Raw genomic sequence first — 23,168 nt, forward strand, 5'->3', positions numbered from 1 at the left:
CTTCCCTGCTGTGTGACCTCAACCGCCTGACTCAGGAACAGTGAGGAGGACAGCAGGCAGCTCGCATCCGTGGGTGGCAGGAGAAGGGGAAGGAAGCGCGGCAGGCGCCTTACCCGGAGGTGAAGCCTGACCTCCTTCTCCATGGAGAAAAGCCACCCTTCCTTGGAGCCAAGGTGGAAGCGATGAGCATGTTCCCCTGACGCCCAGGCGAGCCAGGTCCCAGCCTCCCGGCAGCTTGCAGCACTCGCATGGTGCTTCTGGGTTTTACGTTCCCATTCCTTCCGCCTCTGCAAACTGCCCCAGCCTCACCACTGCTCACGGAAGAAAAGCCCAGAGCTGCTGTTTGCTGGGGCCCGTGTCAGAGAAAGCAGCCCCCTTTCTCCCACAGGTGTTTTACACTGAGCACCCAAGATCCGGACTTATCTCTACTCCAGGTTTTTGACAAATGGGTTTTGCTCCTGCCTTGGGCCATCAGTGATGTCTCAGCCCCAGGTTGCTGTAGTGCTGCTTCTCTGGCAGCTCCCGCGTACACAGACGGCATGAAGCTTTCCTCCTGAGAAGAGGACTAGGAGGACAAGACATACTGACCCACTAAGCCTCAGCCCCTGCAATGACCAAAAACTCAACATCAGTTCAGAGAAGCCACCCAGACAGCACCACACAGAGGCAGGTTAAGTACAATCTATATTATCTCTATATTTTTATTTGTCATCATATTTGCTCATTTCTGCAGAGTATAACGTCACAAAGACCAAAATAGAGAGAGCGGCTTGTCGCTGAGCTCACATCAGTTAAACACGATAGGTACAAAACTAGGTGACTCTGTCTTATTTATCATACATTTTTTTTTTTCAGTCATTTATATACAAAGAACTACTCTATATGGAAAAATAATAAACAAATCCCATGGGTATGTTACATGGTAAACAAAAAGGAAGGAAGGAAGGAGAGGGGAAGCAGGTGAGGAAGAGCAGCTCCAAGGGCCTACTCCTGGAACCAACACATTTGTTGGGGCCCTGGGCTACCACAAGCAGACCTGCAAGACCACAGATGCCTTGGCCTCCTTGGTCTCAAGCTCTGGGTCTTGTAAGATATTTGTTTCTCCAAGCCAGAGCGGCTTCAGAGCCAGTCCTTGCTCTGGCACTTGCCTGTCGTGAGGGACAGCAGGAAGCTCAGAGATGATTTTGTGTGGTGTTAAAAAATATATACGTATATAAAATTATAATGCATGGCAGCTGGCTGTTGTTCGGGCACTAGTTCTTCACCAGGCTTCTCCAAAGGCAGCTAGTGCAAAAGGGTTATACTTGAAACCACTACATACAGAAAGCTTTGAGAATATCCAGATCCTCTGCACAGCATATATATGCAGCATACATTTCAAAATAATTTTAAGAAAACGCTTCCCCAAGCCTAGATCACCTTCAAGCTCAACAGGGCAATCCCAGAGATTTCAGGTCTCGGCCACCCAACGCAACGAAGATTACCAATTAAGTGACACCAGGACATCATCAAGGCCTGCAAACGCAAGGAAAGGGGAAGAAGGGACCACATCCCATGCCCCACTTTCCTAAGAGAGAGGGGAAGTTTAACACAAATACCTCACACTAAAGGACTATTCATCAAAGCCATGGAAGATGGAAGGAAAGCCCATTCGGTCTTCATCCCTGCTTTCCAGGTGGCTTATGGCATGAGGAAAAGGAGTTTTACACCAAGCCCACACAAAGCCTGGCAAATAGCGTTTGCATGTTCATTTAAGCAGCGACAGATTTAGGAAAAGCAGTAGCTAACTGCATGGCATCACAGGATGTGTGCAAATGGGGAAATCCAGCAGCAGAGAAACTGCTGGATCTGCTGACCCTCCAGCTCCCTCAAGAGTCAGCACTGTTGCTCCCACCTCCTTCACCGTCCACCCAGACACGCGAGTACAGAAGGAGACGCTGTCCTTAAGCCTTCCCCTATCTTATCCTCACAGCACAGAGCAAACCTGCCTCTCTTCAAGCCCTTTTCCTCCGGCTCGTGACCACAGGCTTCTGGCAGGGGTGCTGAGGAAATGAGGTGCTCTTCGCTCCCAGTCGCTTCCGAGAAAGTGAATGAGCAAGCACGTAGATTAGGATACACAAGGAAAGGTAAACTCCAGGCAGTAAACCAGACCCCAGTTCTCCTAGCAGAGCAAGGAGGGCAATCTGGAAACACTCAGGTCTGCCAATGGCAGGGTAGGCATCAAGCGGGAGAGGAACAGAGAAACTACAGCCAAGAACAACAGAGCAGCTTGCTCCAACCTCTCCATTTTGCTTCCTGCTTGGGGGTAGGGGCATCTGATCCATGGCACTTGAGTGTGCTCCCCGCTCCTCCCCTAGACTGTTTTAAGCAAGCAAGAAGCTTTTCCTGGTCCCTGGATAGATCTACAGAGGGATCATTTTTATTTTGGTTCCACTAAATACCTAGGGGGCAATCCAAAACCCAACAAAAGCATGGGGAAGCTTCTTTTCCCACTCCCATGGATGCTGCTCCCTTGATAGCACTGCAGTTGCTGCACAGCCTGTGAAATGTGCAGCAGCAGCAACTGCTGCCTGGGAAACTAAGAGGGACAATTTTAACCAGCCAGGTCATGTCAAGTTTCAACTCTGCTCCAGTTTGGCCCAGAACAGCTACGGACATAAAAAGCAAAGGACTGTGCAACATGCCTTCCTGAATACTCCAGCCTAAGGGCAAAACTTGTGCAGCTTGCAGAGGAAGTCAGTGATGACAAGCATGAGGAGAGCTACCTGCGAGAGACCAGGACCTGTTCTGGCAGCTACCTCGTGCAATCCACACCTTTAAGAGGGGCAGCTATGTCAGTGGGTGACAGGAAACAAGAAGAAAAAACGTTTTAGTGTTTACATATCTTCCTTTCCCAAAAAGGGATGAAAGGGCCAGAGCTCTACAGACTTCCACCACCTATCACGGCCAGTCCTCGGTCTTGTTAGCACAAGGCAGACACTCCAGGGAGGCTTCTTGCCACAGGAACGCAGGGGAGATGTGAAACTTGGACACCTGGTGATTAGAAAACCCTGCCCTTGTGAGACAGTAATTCCATCCCTGCTGAGCTTCCGCAAGCATCAGCTTTGATGGGGAGCAGGGGGGATGCAGGGAGTGGAGGAACAGGAAGAAAGTCCTGTCCTTTTCCCCCTCATTCACTCAAATACAAGACTGCACAACCAGGTGCTTAGGAGGGTGGGGGCAGATGCTCCTTACTAAGCATTCAAAGCAATGGCTATAGAGAGACCAGTCTCTGGTCTGGTCCTCAGGAACGCTTATCACTGCATCCTAATCCCATTTCCCAAGGATCACAGAGATGTTAGTACCAGGGAGCTGGGGGAGAAAACTGCCTACATCAAACGTTCAGGAAGAGGAATACAAAGCAGTCACGTTGTCCGGCTGGAAAAAAAGAAAAGACAAAAAACAACATTTTTGGCCACAACTCCAGGCCCTGACCAGTCACGCTCCACACCAAGCTGGGCAGGTGTGGGAGGCCAGAGCCCCAAACCCTGGAGCTTTGCTTCAATTAATTCCAGTCGACTGCTGCTGTAAGGAATGGGCTCGAGAATGGAATCCTGGCCATTCCCCCACCTCCACACTGCTCATCATGTCCGTACCCACAAAAGCTAATGGGAAGTGCCCACTTCTGCAATCTGCACTCTCTAGGAAGTGATATGACTTGCATGTTTCTGCTTCAATAAATTAAAAAAAATAAAAAACAACAAACGAAGGAAAATGACAGCCTGTGCTGGCAGTTTCCCCTCCTAGAATTCATCATCAGAGCTCAGCAAGAGGGTCTTCTCGTTGTCACGGCCACCCGAGCAGCTGTGGGAGCGCGAGATAACGTGACTGCCGTTGCGCCAGGGTGGACCATGCTCCAGCGTTGACTGCTGGGTGTACTGCTGGTACGCTGGGGAGAAGTTGTGGATCGCATCTTGGACAATGTCATGGGGGTTCATGGTCTCCTTGAGGCTGCTGGAGATGCTCTTCATGGGAGCACAGCGACCTGTTAGGGTAAGACAGGGAGGGACAAGTGAAGAATACTGCTGCCTTCCCCCACACCCCTTAACACGAAGGTAAGGAGAACAGGGAACATGCACTCCTAGATCCCGCAGAAGTTACTTTACAGACTTCCTTAAGCAGCTGCTGAGGAAATGCCACACAAATAGTGTCAAATTTACCAGTAGTGCTCCTAAATCCAGCCACTGCTAGCCAAGTGAATCCACCTCAGCACCAAATGGGGGACATGCCATGAGAATCGGACATACCCACAGCGACAACCTCCACTACACACTACCTGTGCTGGCTTGGGTGTGCAACGAAGACAGTCAGGTAGGGAGGAGCTCCTGTAAAGGGTTTCAGAAGACAAAAACTAAGGAAATTCTAAAAATATAGGAGAAATGGCACTTGCCATTCCCACTCACTGGAAATTAGACTGATAGGCAGTATCAAAGTGCCCACAGGAAAGAGATCATAAAAGTGGAAAGCAGTGCAAAGGAGGGAAAGGAGGGGAGCAGGCAGTACTAGAGGCAGAACCACCCCACGGGTGGAGGGTGTCACAGTGATACCGTGAAGGAAGCAACAGTTAGAGATTGTCCCACCCAAGTGCTGAGCACAGAGAAAGGCTATGCGTCCTTCTAGGAGCTGCCATTTCTCATGGTTTTTAGGTCCTGTTTCCAGCATGGAGCTTCTGGCTCTGCTCAGTCCTGGGGATGAGCTCCCCAAATGACCAAAGCATGCTGATCATCTGTGGCAATTATGAAAGTGAAGGGAGGCTGGGGTGAGAGCGCAAACCGGCTCCTTTGAGAGCCTGTGCAACTCTTTGGAGAGAGATTTGCACAGTTCCGATGGAAATGCTCTAAAGCTAGATGTTATGCCACTGCCCACAGGGCTGTTTTACAACTTATGATCCAGACAAACCTAAAGCAGCTGTGTGAGGCAGTCGAGTTATAGACCTACAAGGATGAGGGAACAAGGAATAGAGCAGGCAGTAGGCAGGCTGGGTATCAGGACAGAACAGCATCCCAATTAAAAACCAACAGAGACAAACATAAAGAGCATGCTGTACCTACCGTATGGCCCATATGATGGAACAGCTGCATCAGGGACCAGTGGCCAAAGCAAGGGAGAGATAAAAAGGAGAGGAGAGAGAGAGACAGAGGAAGGGGGGGGGGGGGGAGAGAGGAAATGACAAGAACTGAACAAGACCCACCACCGAAACATCCCCCACTGCACTGGCCAGCAGTTTACCCTTTCATCATCCACAGATCTCATCTCCCCCAGCTGTGGCCACTGTCCTTCCAGAACCTCTGCGGCTCACTGGGATGGAGGGATCATCTACATGAACACTACCCAAGGGCTGCTGTCTTCCCACACCTCAGCACAGACTCCCCCCAGCAGGAAGGAACCCCTTTATTTGGGTAACACTGAATGTACTTGCATAGACTGTGCACAAGAACCCCTTTTTTCCAGGGATAACATCCACCTCCCTCTTCCCCGGAATAAGATTTCTAGCAGCCCAGCCCTCACAAAGTCATTACAGGAAGATCCTCCTCCTTCAAGCCAAACATATTGCCAAAGCACAGCCTTGTCTTCCTGAGCCAGATTCAAAACAGAGCCTGTTTCAGGCCCTGTCCCTCCTGCCTTCAGTCTGTTGCACAATCTGGAGCAACAGAGTTCCCCTTTGGGGAGACAGGAAGAAGGACAAACCCACTCTACCAAAAGGATGCAACTTCTTGCAGCCCTCAGGTCTGCAACAAGCTCTCGTGGGTGGCATACTGGGGAACTGAAAAGGGAACAATGCAATTTAGGCAAGGTTTCTGCCCTGCAGAGCTGTTGCACAATTAATCTGTTCAGACACCACGGAGGAGGGGATGTGATGTTTTTCCAAGCACTCAGGTTGGGAGTCATATCAGTGTGTTGGTTGCTAGAGGGACCAGTCTCCACCCAGTCTCGCTACCAAATAGACATGCCATTTGCACTGGCATATTTCCTACCTTGGGCATCAAGTCTCTTGTCCACATACACCTTGTATGTGAAGGCATGGCGTAGGGCGGTGGCTGCAAAGAACATCTCCACGCAAATGATGAAGTCCTGATATCCAGCAGCTACAGTGCCTTCACCCACAGACACGTTGGCAGAGTGGATTTTGGGGATGGCACCACACTTTTCCAAGATGGCCAACAGCATCCCTAAACAAAGCAACAAGCTCATGTAAATGTGCAGAAAACATGATCGGATACTGACTGTAAGGAATGGAAATAGCTGTCTGTGCTGCATGTCCTAGATGCAAACCCATTTAATGCAGGAGCTACAAACTAGGGGTGGACACTCCCACCTATGCTCACCTGTACAACAGAGAAAGGAGGAATAAATGAGGCAAATATGTTTAAGCAAAGAATGTTCAAACACTGACCCTCTTCTCTTCTCAGCTGACGCATAATCTGTGGAACTAGCTGTTGCAGGACTTAATCAAGTCCAAAAGGGTAAGCAGCAGTCAGGTATTTCTGTGAGTACTTATGTCATCTCAGCATTTCCACTAACTAGAGCAAAAATTGAGGTAACAGAGCTTTTCATTTAAGCACAAAGTGGTTTTGACACACCATTGCAAGACAGATATTTCTCCCTGTCCAGAGTCAGGTGAAGGCTGAAGAATTCCAGAGACAGCACAGAGTGTGTGACCAGATGGCTCAAGATGATAAAATAGACAGCTTATTAGTTTGTCTGTAGACAGGGAGGATGGGCCATACTCCAACAGCCTAAATTCCACCTAAGTTCCTACTCAATTAATCTTTGAAGTGCAACTTGGTAAACTTAAGTAGGGCATCGAATAGGGAAATGCTTGGAGCCAATTAGTAAGAAGCACTAAGCTTAGGTAGAATTTCAGCTTTCTGAATGTGCCTCTGCATCACAGGTATGTATTCTGAATGTCCTTCCGCTCGGTGGTGGTTCTGTGGCAGCACAGACTGCATTCAGCCAGCTTGCTGCTTCACATGAATCACAGACATACCACTAAAATTTTATTTATAGAGCACTAAAAAAAAAGTACTGAAAATTTTTAGATGTGCCACTTCAATCATTAAAATGGCAGCATGCAGATAAAAATGTTGGCAGCTTGTGCTTTGTGATTGTTCCAGGAATGCAAAGGACTCTTCATCCAAACAGCTCATTTTGCCAGGCAGATATGCATGTGCATATGCACAGGGATAGTGAGGATTCAGGAGCATAGAAACAAAGATGAAAATGAGAAAAACAGGTTTCCCAGAGAAAAGCAATGGAAGACTATAAAACAAATATAATAATAATACAGAAAGACATTCTGGCTATTAATCAGCATCTACTCTATCAACTCTAGTGTCTGAGTCCCTGCAGAGAGCCCTTTGTGCCTACCAAGGGACAGGAAAAGCAGCTCACCTTGCCAGAAGGACAGGAAGATGACAGACTTCACCATGAAGAACTTGAGGACTGGGCTATAGGGACTGAGCAGCTCACGTGTGGCAAAGTAGAAAAGGAAGAGGGCATACAGTGCCAGGCTGACAGAGATGTTGTAGATGATCGTCACATAGAGGTAGCCACTGGTTACACTGAAAAGAGAAGATATATGAATGCTTGAAATTGCAGCATGATCTTTTCCCCTTGCTGCTATCACTGGGAAGTCCTAAGACTCTGTTTCCTTCCTGCCTCCCTGTCCCATTCCCTCCCCCAAACTGAGGTAGAAAAAACCTGAAACCAACAGGCTTACCCCTGCCCTCTTTTCTCACGTGCATATTCAGCCCCTGTTGTCCCCCTGCCTTTGCCCATGGCCCAGCACACACACTGAAAATAAGCACAGCTGGGCAGAGAAGGGGCAGCCAAGGCTCGCATGCTAGACAAACAAACTTACTCAAAGTCACCATCCTGGTACTTGCCAAAGGCCTGAAGGATGACTGTGCTGATCGCCATGAGGGGCTTCACCACACAGAACTGCAGGGTAGCCTACAGGAATGAGAGAGGAGGAATGAGAAGGCAGGAGGTGCAAGAGGCCAAGTTCCCAAACCAGCACCACGACGGAGTGTCTACTGTGACAACTCAGCAAGGAAACACAATCCAGCGCCAACAAGGAGCCTGACCCTGCCACTTGTTAACTGATTGTGCTTGAGGACTGCAGCACCCAAAAGGAGATAAAGGAGATCCAGAAGAAGTACGTGTGCTATCGACTCATCCAGAATGGGAAGAAAAACCTCTCTGTATGTTGCTCCTAGAAGCTGCTAAGCTGCTCTCTTCCAGAGCTGTTTTTCATAGGTTGTGCTGCAGCACATTTATGCGTGGTAACAGCATGCAAAACAAAAAATCCCACACTGTGCTATGGTACAGACACGGCAAGTTTAACAAAGCAATACTGGGGAAGGGAAGCAAACTCCAATCCACAGTTGCCATAAAGCTAGGCAAGAAGGTCGCCTCGATAGGAGGGGAACCCAGCTCTCTGAGGAGGAACTTTGACAACTGCCACCATATTAAGGCATTTTGTATACACAACAATGCGTGTTGCGAGACCAAAGTTAAGAGCTATTCTGTTGTCACCCACACGACCTTTACTGAACCTCCCGAAAGGCTCTGTGGCACTTGGGATCAGCTCTATCTATTCTGCCAGCATATATCACTGCTCCTATTGGGAGGACTCCTGTCAAAGCCACCCCATTCTTCATCTTTCGGGAGATGTTGAACTTCAAGGTCCTAAGGGAGTGGAGGGTTACGACCCTAAAGATGTCACTCGTGTGTCCCTGAAGGAGGCTGGAAGAGCCTGGACAGGTGCTGACCTGTGCACATGTGGCGAGGGCTGTGTATGGAAAGAAGGCAAAACCAAACAGAAATAATTGCTTTGGATACGATGCAATTTGTTAGTGGTCATAAGACTTCAAGGAGCTTAAAAACCCCAGCACATGCCAGTTAGTGAGTCATTGTAAATATGTGAACTGGAAAAGGTCAAGCTAATTGGTAAACAACTCTGTCCTTTGAGCTTCCCCTCCTTCCAATCTGGGGGTGTTTTAACCATTTCCCTGCAATCCAGCCACCACGTCCTATTTTTAGTTGCTTCCCTAGAAGATGCTACAGCATAAGGGAAGCACATGGATGGTGTGTGACCCATCTGTGATGGTCACCAGACACAGACCCAGCAAAGAATCTTGATCAAGACATCTTTAAGAAAATAAGCTGTCCAGATTTTACACCGCAGCAACCAGCACACCACCCGACTGCTGGAGGGTCACAGGCAATGCAGGTGGACTGACTGACCCACAGCAGGCACCAGCTGAGAACAGTTTGGCATGGGGGTGAAGATGGAAAGAAGGAATGGTTTAACACACAGATTCTTTCAGGATGAAAGGGGATGGAAAGAGCAGAAAATAGGCAGGTGATGGTGGGAGGTAACAGGAGTGCTGGAGTGCTGAGAATGGGGATAAAATGGGCAAGGTGCTCCTTCCAGCACATTCCTCTTCCTGATCATCACGATGGTGGATACCGCACAGATCAGCATTGAGATGTGTTCTGTTGCCCTTTCGCACCAGCCTCTTCCCAGGAATTTGCCTTTAAAGGTCTTACTCAGCAATCCCGGAAGTCTAAAAGTACCAGAAAGTGAGTCTTGGTGTCAAAGATTTCTCACGAAGGCAGCATTTAATCTCAAGCCAAGAAGGACGGAAGTATTTAAACATCCCTTTGCAAGACACCTCCCTCAGCCTCCACAGCAGACTTAGCAGTTTGCAAAGGGCAGGCCTGACTAGAAGAATTGCTGCCAGATAGCAGCAAAGGAAAAGCAAAATATCCACCTAAGCCAGAGTTACCAAATGAGCTGAGGATTTGTGGAAGGCAGCAGAACTGCTCCCCCCACCCAGAATGATCAAACAAAGGGTGTACAAACGAAGGCCAAGAGAAACAGACAAAGCAGCATACTGGGAGCAGGTTAGAAAATAAAAGTATCAGGGAAGAAAACAAGAAAGCCATGAGGACAGAATATGGGACAGAGACAAACACAACAGAGAAAAGATGTGGTCCTTTGAAAAAGGCCAGTTGTGCTGCAGAGATTAACACTGGATATTACTATGAGGCTGCAGTGTACCTTTGATGTTGCTGCATATTGCTAAAACACAGAAGATGGGTCATGATGTGGAAGAGAAGCCAGGGCAGATATCTAGACCCAGTAACTGGAATTACAATGACCTGAGCCCTTTCAAAGAACCAGACCTGCTTCATGCTGTCTCCAGAGAAACCTCATGTGTTCATTTCAGCGAGTGAGCAAAGCCTTGACGCTCACCTGCTGTTTCATGGCAGCCAGAGGTGACCGACCTGGGATGAGCAGACAAGGGCTGTATCAAGGTTCAGATCTCCCCCATTCCCTCCCCCTCAACATACCCAATTCACCACAGACAGACAGACTTGGTGAGCAATACTCGGTTCCTCCTACAAAGCACTGTGTCACACTTAACCTCCACCCCCTCCTCAACTCCAGACCACAACAGCAGCACTGGGAATCCAGGAGGCTGTTACACAACTGTGGGGTGTCTGCAACACAACACAGCCATTCAATTTCTTAAAGTTGGGAGCTCTGCAATCCAGAAAGGGAAGAAGAAATCAGAATTTCTTCCCAGGGCTAACATCAGATCCAGGAGATCAGTTGGGTCTTTTGCTAGGGCCTTCCTGAAGCAGGGTTGAGTAGAAAATGTTAAGATCATTCCAAACAAACAAACAAAACAATGCCGAAACACCCCCTCTTCTCAGCAGTCTGCAGGCCTCTCAAAATGCTATTACAAACCCCCTCAAAGGAGTGCTCATCTCAGAAGTTCAGCAGTAAAAGGCACCATTGCCACCCCCACACACTTCATTCAATTCTGGAGGATGGCACAGTTCCTCCAGCCCATACCTGTTTGCAGAACCTCAGGAATCCAATTGAATAGGTCTTTCCCCACAGGCAGCAAGTCCCGTATACACAGCTGGACCTGAAAGAGCCAACACAAGGCGACAGGGTTCAGAAGCAAGACTTGGGCTAGAGTGCAAGATTCCTACCCTCTCTGTCTACCTCTCTGTAGCAAAGTTGCAAGACTGGTGCTCTCTCCAACCATAGTTACAGTTACAGCCATACCCTCTTTCAGAGACATGTTTAAAACAACATCCTGACCCCACACTCCAATCTTTTTCTTTTTTTTTTTTTTTTTTACTAAGTATCATGGGGAGAAACACAGATCCTAGAGGAAGCACACACAACCAACTGAAAACAGAAAAGATTTAAAGGAGGAGAAGGGAATAAGAAAAGAAACAAAGGAGTAGGCAGGTGTCCAGAAAAGCTGTGAATCAGTCCAGCTTGCCTAAGAGGATGTGATCAGCCTGATCTGTCTCAGAGCAGGGTACTGGTAAATCATCACCATCCATGCTGCCCAGTCCCAGCAGACATCTGCCACCTGACACAGTTTTTTGGGGCAGGGACAGAGGCATGGTAGATGGGCACAGAAGGAGGAGAGCGTCATGCTGTAAGCACAATAAATACTCACTCAATTGGTTTCCCTCTGATCTCAGACATGATGGAGCTCTCGCCTCCCAAGTACTCATAACAGAGGCTGAGAAAGTTGTATATTACAAAGGCTGCAAAGACATCAATCAGAGTAAAATGAGAACCAACTTCAAAACAGGTGCAAGGACCAAGAGTACAGGCAACAGACCAAACATTAGCAGGGACTGCTTATGCAGCATCTTTCCCTTCAAAGCGCTCCAGATTATTTTCACTGCATTTATCATCCTACCTCAGCACTCACAAGACTATCTGAACTGGAGTTTGGCCGAGGTCCCAGGCCAGTTCCATGACTCATGCCGAAAGGGTCACAGGACCATTTAAAACTGTGGTCAGTCTCTGTTTTACTTGGCATCTGTATGATGCCATTCTTTACAGGGTTCCTGTGCATTATTCCAGGACATTACACTGGTACGAAATAATTTGGAAAAGTTATCTCTGATCCATCAACCGTATCTTATCTCCTGTATTTAACCTTTTAGGTGATGAACACAGTTTCTCTCTCCAAGATAACCAGACTATAGACATAAGAGTCAGAGAGGAACAGAGGGGTTTTACCAATCAGTGAAACTCTGTTTTCCTATCTGGTGGAGATTTTTGAAAAACAGGCTCTGTGCTTCATTTCCTCAGAAAGCTGAAATTTCTTGCATACTGAATAGCGTTCTCCTTGGGCTACCTCTTTTCTGCCTTCCCCAGCAACCTGGTACAGATGAGGAAGAGCCTTCTCAGACTGACCACTAATACTCTGTCCCATTTCAATTCTCTTCAAGGCTCAGTTTTGCTGACACATATAAACTGAGGTGAAGACCCTGTGGGGAGGGCTCTCATAACTACAGACATGTTTCCTTTTCATGGGATCCAAACCCACTTAATTGTGCACAGAGTAAGCCTGTACGTACCCTGTCTGCCACTCTCTTGACTTGTTATAATCACTGCTGGACCCTCATACAGTTGTGAGATTTTTAGGGCAAGGACTGTACTCCTAAGTTTGCTACATACAGCCTTGGGGCTAAATGACAGACTAGGTGACCCTTCTTTCAACATTATTTTCTATGATAGTTTGTACCTGGACATTCCCTGGAATGCCAACACCCAAATCCTGGTTTTGTCCCCCAGCGTTGACATAATACAAAGAGAAAATAACTTGGGATGGAAACAGAAGTCTCGAGGAACTTTGGAATAAGAACAAAAGCCTACTAAAGTACAGTGCTGAGAAGGTGACCTCACCAAGCAGCCAGTTATTAGACCTGAGGTCAATTTTCCCACGTGGATGAACTTCCAAAGTCAGAGACAGACATCAACTCAAATTCTTCTACAAGCATCCAAACTATGCCCTAGAAAAGATGTACTCAACGCTCCCCAAAACACTCCTAGTCTCAAAACATTATATTTATGGTTTTAGACATGCCTAGCTGGCAAGAATGCTACAGCACATAAAAGCCAGTGGTATACCTGCTTCTATGTATGTAATTGGGATATTGTTATTCCATCTGTAATCCTTGTTATTGAACAAAGTTAGGAATGTTCACACAGCAATGATTTTGTGAAAGCCTTAATTAGGAGCTAAAACACCAACCATGGAAAACTTATTTAAATAACTGTGGTAACCCCTTTTGCCTGCAATTTTCCTGCAACTTAGCTGACAGCTCCCAGCACCCAGAGGAGGAAAAGCTGAGCTTTTCCTATTGTCCTCCAGTGACCCCTGCCCTCTGATGTGGTCATTACAATAGCAGTTGCCCATTCCACAAGCACTAGGGAAGAGATGACATCAGAGGAAGAAAACAAAACAAAACCAAAAAAAAAAGGGGGGGAGGGGGAAATATCTGCCCCTCCACCCCCAAAAGAAATGAGTGCTAACTATCAAAGCTCACCACACCAGCAAAAGAACTCTTCTTCCATTCCTGATCCACATTCATCAGATGGTGCTCATGACATCAACATAAAAAAAAATCTACTTGTGTCAGTGTTACCGACACCCAGTTTTTTACAGAAGCAGAGTCACATGAAAGAGCAACACTAAAATATGCTCCTCCTAATGCACTCTATGAAATGCAGCCCATAAATGGCCCAAGACAGCTTTCAAAATTTATTAGTAGGGTCTTCTCCCCCCATTCCCTAACAGAGCTCCTCCCCGCTTTGTAACCTAAAACCTTCCCAAAAAAGAAAGGATGAGGTAGATGGCAAGGGAAGGAAGAGAACAAAAAGGCTGTTTTGAAGCGAACCCCAGAAAAAGCGAGGGAGAGAACCTGCTGACCGAAGGTGCGTTCACCTCCACCTATAGTCTTCCGCACAGCCCAACGTGCCGAGGTGGGAGCACGGGCTGCCTCCTGAGCAGACGCTCGGATGTTTGCAAACTCCCCGAGCAAGCGAGGCAGACGGATACCGGCTGTTTCCCTGAGCAAGCAAGGCAGAGGTATACTGGCTGTTGCTAGGAGAGGAGTTTTACAGAGCAGCAGGCTTCCTGCTAGACCTACACAGGCACACAGGGTGGGGAAGGAAAAAAAACCAGGCCCAAACAAAGATGCCTTCTGAATCACGTGTGCACGTTTGCTTGCCATCTGCTGCTGCATCTCAGAGCATTGTCGTGAATGTGAAGGAGGGCATGCTGGTCCCTTCAGCTGATTAACTTCTTCACATGGCCAGGGGCACATCTCTGCAATGCAGATCTCACCAGAACAACTGCACCAATGAGTTAGGATTTAACAAGGGTATGGCAATAAACTGTTCTCAAAAATACACTGCTAGAGTGCAGTTTCTCCTGCTGGGTGAGTAGAGACTTCTTTCTGGATGAGATCAGGAAGGAAGTTTAGATAGCATTTATTGGGGAGTAGCTGTTTCCCTTACATACAAGACAATACACAATACCACAGTACCACAGTGGTATTATCTGCAACAGATAACCAAAACCAAAGCAATCTGTAACTCATCTTGAACATGGTACCCTCTCTCCTGCAGGACTCCAAAGCACTTTACACCTCACCAACCACAGCACGTGGTGGCTGTGCTACCCTGTGTGAGCGCACAAGCAGCCACAGGATGGGACCAGAAGAATACATTGCTAACAAACTGCACCAGGAAAACAGGACAAAGCAAGCGTCTGGCTGCTGAGTAAGTGCTGTTAGAAGAGCCAGGAGCTAACTAATACTTTGCTTTGTAACACCCAGGTAGAATCAGATTTTTGGCTTTGCACCTTCCTGAAGCAAAGGACCCAAGAAAATCATAAGCTTTGTCTCTGCAGAACGTTGGAGGGAAGGCTCAACACATCTTGTCATGCTCAGAGGCCAGCGAGAGAAGTCAGGTTGGGCAGGGCTTTGAGCAACCTGATCTAGTGAAAGATGTCCCAGCCCATGGCAGGGGTGTTGCACTAGACTATCTTTAAAGGTCCTTCCCAACCTAAACCATCCTATGAGTCTATGATTTTTCAGTCACTGAGCAAGCCATGGTCATCCAGTGAGGCACACCATAAAACTTTGTCTCAGTAGGTGACAGTGATGCTTTCTCCATGTTCCCAAGCAGAAGCAAAAGTTCCCTCAGGGCAGAGGCTTCCCACCTTCCCCACTTTTTATCCGACCCCTCCTTACCTTCATAGCAGTCCCGCACTGTGCCAAAGTAAACATAGTACTGGTCATTGGTGAAGAACAGGAGACTGAGCCATGAGTCAAAGGCATAAATGGGCACAATGAAGAGGATCCGAACAATGTAACGCTGTTCATTTGGGCAGCTATAGCAGCGAAGATGCATGTAGATCTGAGAGGACGGAGAGGGGAGACCAGGATCAGTGGTAAATGGAGTAGAGAGGAGAAAGTAGAACTGGAGAGTCAATTGGGCCAGGAAAAACAAACTCAGTAAATCATCTCTTGATTGCCTCCAGCAGCCTCAAGGTGATGAACATAACAACAACAACAACAAAAATTGCAGTTATCACATGGCATTGACATAGCATCCCTTAGTTTGCAGAGAGGGGGAAGGAGGAGGGAAAGGAAGCAGAGGCATTTCTAATCTAGTTTCTTACAGCGAATTAATTTACTGTTATTATCACCGCCTCGACCATATTCTTTTGTTCATACCTTTATTTCCAATTATCATTCCTATATTCCTGCTATCCTGTTTTAAGTACCTACGATTCACAACACTGCAGGCTGCTTTTCTCTGAAGAGGGAAGGAGCATGCACTTAAGCGCATACTCGTTGTAAACACTCTCACTCTCTTGGCAGTTTTGGATGCTTTCAAGACTTTCACCTGAAACAACCTAAGAGAGCCCTTCACAGCACTGCCAAGAGCTGATAAGCCACAGCCCGCCTGCTCAAAAAGTGACATTCTGCACATTGGTGACAGCACAGCCACAAAGCGTCGTCCATCAAGTGAGCATTGAGCTCATGCACTGTGCTCAAAGGAACCACGCAGCCACACCGCTTGTTTTGTCTGACTGCTTGCACACATGCCAATCCCCCTAAGTCACTGGCTGAGGGGACTGTAACGTCCCCACCCTACCCACTCCCACTGCTCACAGTTTGTTAGCCATCATTAAATCCTACACCTAAAATGGTTTTTCACAGAATACCCACCTCTTGGGAAAGGTATTGACCACAAGCATACCCTGAAGATGAGCACTACTCCTGCGATGGCCTAATAACACGTCCAGAGCTTTGGCGTGAGTTGCAGGTACGCTCTGTTGGCCACGGAGTCAGCAGAGGGCACGTTCTCCAGAGGCAAGGCCTCTATACGACAACCCTCATCAAGCTGCTGACCCAACTGCTGGGATTAATAACAGCTAGTTTATTACATACGTGCCTCACGACTGACTGATTTTACTACCTGAAGAGGAACAAGCATTTGTCCGAAACTTCACCCTGCATTTGTGGGTGCTGTGAGGATTCTCCAAGGTCTAATGCACACATTGATGCTCTCACTTTTCCCTCATAAGGGACAGGGGGTTGTCTCTTCCCAGTTGTTTGTTGCTCATCTTTCCCTGCCTCTTGGCCAGATCTGGCCAAAATTGACTGAAGGGCTCAAAATACTTCTGTTTCCTTTCCCTGTCCCACAAGGAGCTCACGAAAGCCTCATTTCCTGAGGAGAACAGGTTGAAAATAAACTAACAAGCCTTAGGGATATTTTTTCCTTGTGACAATCCCAGTGACACACCTCACCCAGCACAGGGACAGCTGACACTGGAGTTCAGATGACTCTAAGCTTTGCCCTTGGGATGTCACAAGAGCCCTGCGATCCGTGCGCCTACAAGAGCACAGGAACTGCTGCCTTGTAACAGGACAACAGCGCGTTTCAATCAACAGTGTCTCTCTGGCACTGACCTCCATTGGTTTCTTCGGAGAAAGGCATTAATGCCTAACTGTGCAATGCTATACTGCAGAGGAAAGATTTCTTCCTACCCTCAGTAGGCAATCAATTTGTGCTCTGAAGCAGGAGGATCCATGGCACTTGTAATTGTCACCCAAGCTGGTGAAACTGCAGGTGTTACTCTTATTCATCAGTGACTAATCCATTTTTGAACTTCACTAGCCCCTGTACTCCATCAATAGGCTGTAGTTTTCTAGATCCTAGTCATCACTCTGGAATCTACAGACCAACAGGTACAAAACACAGGTTGATAAATAACAGGGCTTGCATTTCCCCCCCTGTGTTTTTCAGTTCACATGACAACCGCATGAAAGAGAGGTACAGAACAGGATGCAGGGCTTGACTTGTTCTGGTTCCCAGGACATCTGCCCCAGAAAGAGGGGAGGGGAGAAAAATTGAAATAAAACATTTCCTGCTACTCCTTTCTGCATGGAGTTCAGCCTGTGGAATCTACTGGCACAGGAGATCAAAGGAAGTTATGTCAAACAACAGATGACCAGGATCATTTAGCTAACAGCTGACACAATAATAAAATGGCTAGATTCAGCTACAAGACCTGGGAAAGGATATCTTGAGATAACACACCTTTCTGCATACACTCAAGAGATGGCCAAATACTTTACACCTGCTAACTTTAAAGAGTTTGCTTCCTCTTCATTCACACTACAGAAACAGTCTGAACCTGGGCAGAAAAAGGCCTTCAAATAAAAGTTGCCACCTTGATCAGCACAGATAATATATTAGACCCCAAAGAAGAGGTCCTGGTACCACTTCGGAGTCTGCAAACCCCCATCACACAGCTGTATCTGGCAGAGATACGCCAGGGCATCATATGCGTTCCTCCATGTGGGGAAAAGAACAGGATGAGAAGTACGAGTGACAGGGTTTTACCTGATGGCAGGTGATGAGCAAAGCTGTCCATACAAAGAAACCTGAGATGGCCTGAGCAGCGGTGGTCATGAGAAATATTGGCTGCTCCACAGCCGTGGGGCTGCCATCCTCTGGCATCCAGGAGAAGTTGGGAGCCACAGCTGGAGTGGTGGCAGTCGACCCCAATCTGGGGGCTGCAGTGACATCAGTCATCACTATCATGGTGCCTTTTGGTGTGAGGTTCCAGTTGCGATTGCTAGAGAGCCACCCACGAGCCAAGACCTGTCAAGGAAGAGAACCAAAAAGCAATTGAACCCAGCTGAAGGACTCAGAAGCATAACAGCAACAGTACTTAGCATCTCTCACATGCCTTTCACCAGGCTGCTCACATGCTTTACGAACAGGACCCGGGTAAGTCTGCCACTGCCACTGCCACCCCTCGTGATACAACAATCATGTGGTACTCCGGAACCTCTCTGCCACTCACAACGCAGCCTCCCCGAGATCATGAAACACTGCCACAGCCATTGTCACCACCCTTCTGCAATAAAAATATTTAAAAACAAGATGAATGCAGCATTCACCTGAGATCAGAAGGAAGTATCTAAATCATTGTCACGGTTTAAGCCCAGCCAGCAACTAAGCACCACCCAGCTGCTCGCTCACTTTCCCCCCCAACCAGTGGGATGGGGGACAGAATCGGAAGGAAAAAGGTAAAACTCACGGACTGAGATAAGAACAGTTTAATAGAACAGAAAGGAAGAAACTAATAATGATAATAACAATAATAAAATGACAGTAATAATAATAAAAGGATTGTAATATACAAAACAAGTGATGCAAAATGCAATTGCTCACCACCTGCCAACTGATGCCCAGGTAGTTCCCAAGCAGCGATTCCCCCCAGCCCCACTCCCCCCAGTTTATACACTAGACATGACATCCCATGGTATGGAATACCCCTTTGGCCAGTTTGGGTCAGCTGTCCTGGCTGTGTCCCCTCCCAACTTCTTGTGCCCCTCCAGCCTTCTTGCTGGCTGGGCATGAGAAGCTGAAAAATCCTTGACTTGGTCTAAACACTACTTGGCAACAACTGAAAACATCCATGTGTTATCAACATTATTCTCATACTGAACCCAAAACATAGCACTATACCAGTTACCAGGAAGAAAATTAACTCTATCCCGGCCAAAACCAGGACAACCATCCATACTGGAAGATAACAGGCACACTTAAGTTAACAGCTCTACTTTCCACAAAAGCACTGGCTATTCTGCCATGACCTGAAAAGCCATAGTCTTAGTCTTATGGTTTCATCTGGAAGGCTGCAGAATAAGAAGCAGCAGGCAACAGAATATGCACCACAAAGTGTCACTGCACAGCAAGGGGGAAAGAAGAGCATCCTTATTCCTCCAGCAAACAATTCCCACCTCTCCTACTGCCATTTTGCAGCCCAAATCACCTTCACTGGAAGGATATGTGCTAAAAGCTCTCCTTGCTAGAAAGGAGAGCATGAAAGTGATGCTTTTATCAAACATCATATGGCATGGTACACTTAGCCAGCCTGTCATTAATTCTACTAACTTAGCATTGTTTTCTACATGACATGAATTTAACCTGCTTGGCTTTTAAAAGCCAGCTGACCCATGGAAACACACCCAGAACACAAGGATATGCAAGATTTCAAAGCAGCATGACCCTTGGTCATTTCCTGGATGAAAAGCTATTTTCTTTCAATGGAACAAATTCTTGAAGGTCTAAGATCTAAAACAGCTATTATTTTCAATTTGGTTGTAAGCAGGCTCTAATGTGACCTCTGGATTGGAGGAAGATAATCCACTTAAACCAAGATCACAAGCAGGCAGCCATTGGTTCTATCCACTAGAAGAGCTGCTTCTGATGCAGTTGTAGTAAAGACATGGTTATCAAGGGGAACACCATAATATTGCCTCCTTCTGATAACCTCCTAGTAGTTTTTAGGATACCCTTTCTGTAAAAGTGCAAGACATAGCTCTTATGCAGGCCTTTAAGATCAGCAGATGGAAAGGGGTTTAAAAAGACCAACTATCCATCACCACAGTTTACAGCTGCAGCAGGGAAGGACACATCTGTCATTTACTGACAGGTCACACAAAAGAGAACATACATCCACAGATGAACTGCCCCAGCCTTGCTTCACCTGAAGCCACAGCACAAATCAGGAAACAGGCACCCAGTGAAAGCAGAGGGCCAGAAGCAAATAATTTCCACGTGTACACTAAGGTGTGCAAATGGCCCCTCCAGCACATGCTTTTCCAAACCACACACTTGCACCAGCGGTACACGGCACTCTGATGTTACTTACGCCACATTCCACCTCATTTCTGCTTTCTTCCACAGGGGGAAGAGAACAAATACAAATGCTGGGAAATATCCAGATTTTTTTAAGCAGATACTATCTTGCTATAGAGGGAGCTGCAAAACTGTTATGGTTTAATTTACAAAATAATCATCAAACTTGGCTTTTCATTCTTTCCAGTCGTTCTTTTTCCAAAATATCCCTGCTCTGAGTTACAGCTTTCCATAACTGCACATACTGAAGGGTAATTCCTTTCCAGTCCTGATCAGTACAGGAAATATAACTGTTAAGTTTTGAGTTTCAAAGCATATGCGCACACATTACATTATCTATACTCTATCTAAAAATTTGGAGAGATGAAGGCTGGATGGAGATGTCACAAGGTAGCAAGGTTTTTTATTGCTTTGAGAAGAAAGGGGTTTCTACCCAAGTGACTTCTGAAGCGACTGAACACTCACAGTGCTCTCAGTACTTCCACTAAGCTCACAAAGGGCACATCTACAATGAAATCAGAGCAGATGCACCTGTGGTTAACTTAGCTCTAAATAGTCCAGCCAGCTGCAATCCTGCACTTCCCAGTGCACTTTGGGAGCTATGCAAGAGAGGAAGCTGCTAAGCCCTTCCTAAAGTTCATGGCGGAGAGGATCTCTACTGCAGACCACCAGTGGCAGGAGGGACAGGACCTGGAGCTCCATACTCCAACTAATCAAACCGCACCAACAGCACAGACCCAAATGCAGTGCCGGTAACGTCAGCAGAACTGAAGATCTTAAACGGAATTCCTCTGCTTTATTCTGCACTCATTTTAAAAGAAGCTGAAACAGCAAAAAGTGATCAACAAGCATTTTGACATGACAAGGGTTAAGTACTCAGAAACAAGGACACTTACAAGTTCAAGTTGTATATGTAACCTTAACACTGCCCCCTTGTGATTATACATCAACTGTCATTAACTACATGATTATGCATCATTCTTCGCCTAACCCCCTTTAATTCACACAGTCATTGAAATTAGTAACTCTTTCCACCACTGTGTTCTGGAAGAAAATATACAAACTTTCTTAACCAGGGCTCCACTTCTCCTACCCCAAACCCCAATCCACCTCATCCATGAGTACCCCCCTCTTCCTCAGGGTTGCCCCTGAGGACAACTTTTTAATCAGTTGATACTTTTTAGTGGTTGTAAGCATCAGCTTGCAGTTCATTCTCCTTGCTACTGAAACACGAAGGAACACTGTACTCCCCTAATCTGCAAAATTAACGTATGTCTTCCAAGTTATCCCTTCTAATCTCCTAAACTCCCATACACCATTGCTACAGTGACAGGTATAAGCAGTGCACAAAGCTATGATGAAAGACTACTGTATGCAAGAAGCTGAAGCTGTAAGAGCAATTCTGTAATATATTTAAGAACTAGATAATAGCACAGATGATGAGAGCCTTAACAAGGTGAGTGGATTTCGACTCATACACTACCACCAGCTCAGAGACTGCTAGCTCCTATTTTGCCTTGTTAAAAAGAGCATCACGAGGGCAGGCTATGGCAACTCTCTTAATAGGCCTTGTTTCTGAGATGCCTCTTCCCCATCATGCAGCGGGACACAAGCCCAGTACATCATTAGAACAGGCTTCCAGCAAAGATGGTGCCTGGAGGCACGTCACAGCAAACACACTGCCTTGACAAGCTACGGATCGAGCACCCTGGTGTAAGCAGCTTCCCTCTTACCTGAGTCAGCGAACGTGTTTTGATACTTGTTTCTTGGACACCTATCTCCACCACAGCCCATGTCAGTGCCACAACGCATACCTTCCTGCTTCCTCTCACACCTAGGGAAAAAGGTCCCTTCCGACAGCCACAAAGCTATTTCATATTCAACTCTATTTTCTCCGTTCTCCCACTTTGCAACTCCAGCTGTGCAACAATCTGACAATGGTTAGGCTACTGGCTGTGATCTCTTTTCTGTGTACTCCTCCCAGCTGGCTGTATTTCTCTGTTGTTTCTTGCTCATTTTAAGCTCCTTGGGACAACCATCTTTTTGTTCTCTGCCCGTACAGTTCCCAGCACCGCGAGGTACCAAACCATGAGGAAGGCACTTGACATTACCATATGGCAAATTAGGGGCATTTAGAAACCTGAATTACCAATGCAATACAAACCAAACCAATCTAAAACATAATAAATTTTGAAGACTTCCTTACTCTTCTGCCATATCCTGTTTTCTCTGCCCATCTCTTTCACCTCCACCTCATTGCTTCCATTTCAAGGGAGAGTAAAGTTACTTTCACACTTATTCTCCCTCTCTGGAGGGCTCTCCTAAATATATCAAAGGAAAACATTTCAACACTTCTAAATTTCGCTCTTGAAGCTTTCCCCATCTCCAGCTGACTACCTTGCTCCCCCCGGAGGTAACCTGCAATATAGCACATGCCAAACAGGACCAGGAGAAGGGATAGCCAGGAAAAGCACCAAACTTTGGAAAATGGAAACACGCACACAGGTAAGTACATCTGGGTAAACACACAGGGCTTTCGGACGCAGGCTTAGGTGTAGTTCAGGATGGCCACAGGAAACCTGGATCAGCTGGTACGATTCCTGTATGTGGGCTGCATGAGATTTGGACAGTGCTTAGGTCTGCATGAAGTCTATACCTGACAACCCCAAACGTGGAAGGCAGAGATGACACCCCTGTCCCCAATGAGCTGTTACGTGTTCCTGCCCAGATGCCATTACAAGTTATGCACATTAGAGCACGACAGGACCTTGTACTGCTAGGGCATTAGCTTAAACACCAACCTAGTAACTTACCTAACAGATCTTCTGAAAGTACTTCAGGAGTCTTAGGGTCTGCTCTCAATGCAAGGAGGAGAAAAGAAAGTAAGGCAAAGCATGTGCTGTTTATATCAAGATAACCATCCTGATAAAAACCTAGAGACGCAAAACACTGTTACCGAGATTCTTGATAGGGAAGGGGCTCCAACCTACATGGGGACACCGATGTAAAGCTAGTGCGGATGTGTCCCCAGGGCCTGCGTCCACAGAAAAACAGCAGCACA

The 23,168-nt window shown here is 46.9% G+C and overlaps 1 protein-coding gene across 6 annotated transcripts in view; it reads right to left on the reverse strand.

Annotated features, from left to right (window-relative positions):
- Positions 1-676: 676 nt before the first annotated feature.
- Positions 677-23,168, reverse strand: part of TMEM184B (transmembrane protein 184B) — a 31,200-nt gene continuing 8,708 nt past the window's right edge. For 3 of the 6 annotated variants that reach the window (XM_052789405.1, XM_052789406.1, XM_052789401.1), the window contains 9 exons: positions 17,798-18,058; positions 15,133-15,298; positions 11,535-11,625; positions 10,910-10,985; positions 7,901-7,992; positions 7,432-7,601; positions 6,015-6,209; positions 5,091-5,114; positions 677-4,024 (listed from right to left, as the gene is read on the reverse strand). In XM_052789405.1, coding sequence (XP_052645365.1) covers positions 3,783-4,024; positions 5,091-5,114; positions 6,015-6,209; positions 7,432-7,601; positions 7,901-7,992; positions 10,910-10,985; positions 11,535-11,625; positions 15,133-15,298; positions 17,798-17,998 — 1,257 coding nt within the window. In that variant the 5' untranslated portion in view covers positions 17,999-18,058 and the 3' untranslated portion in view covers positions 677-3,782. Of the gene's footprint in view, positions 4,025-4,315; positions 4,365-5,090; positions 5,115-6,014; positions 6,210-7,431; positions 7,602-7,900; positions 7,993-10,909; positions 10,986-11,534; positions 11,626-15,132; positions 15,299-17,797; positions 18,059-18,165; positions 18,318-23,168 lie in introns of all 6 variants that reach the window. The other 3 variants (XM_052789404.1, XM_052789403.1, XM_052789402.1) reach the window with 3 other exon arrangements.

The sequence above is a fragment of the Harpia harpyja genome, chromosome 6, assembly GCF_026419915.1.
Source record: "Harpia harpyja isolate bHarHar1 chromosome 6, bHarHar1 primary haplotype, whole genome shotgun sequence".
In the NCBI taxonomy this organism is placed as follows: Eukaryota; Metazoa; Chordata; class Aves; order Accipitriformes; family Accipitridae; genus Harpia; species Harpia harpyja.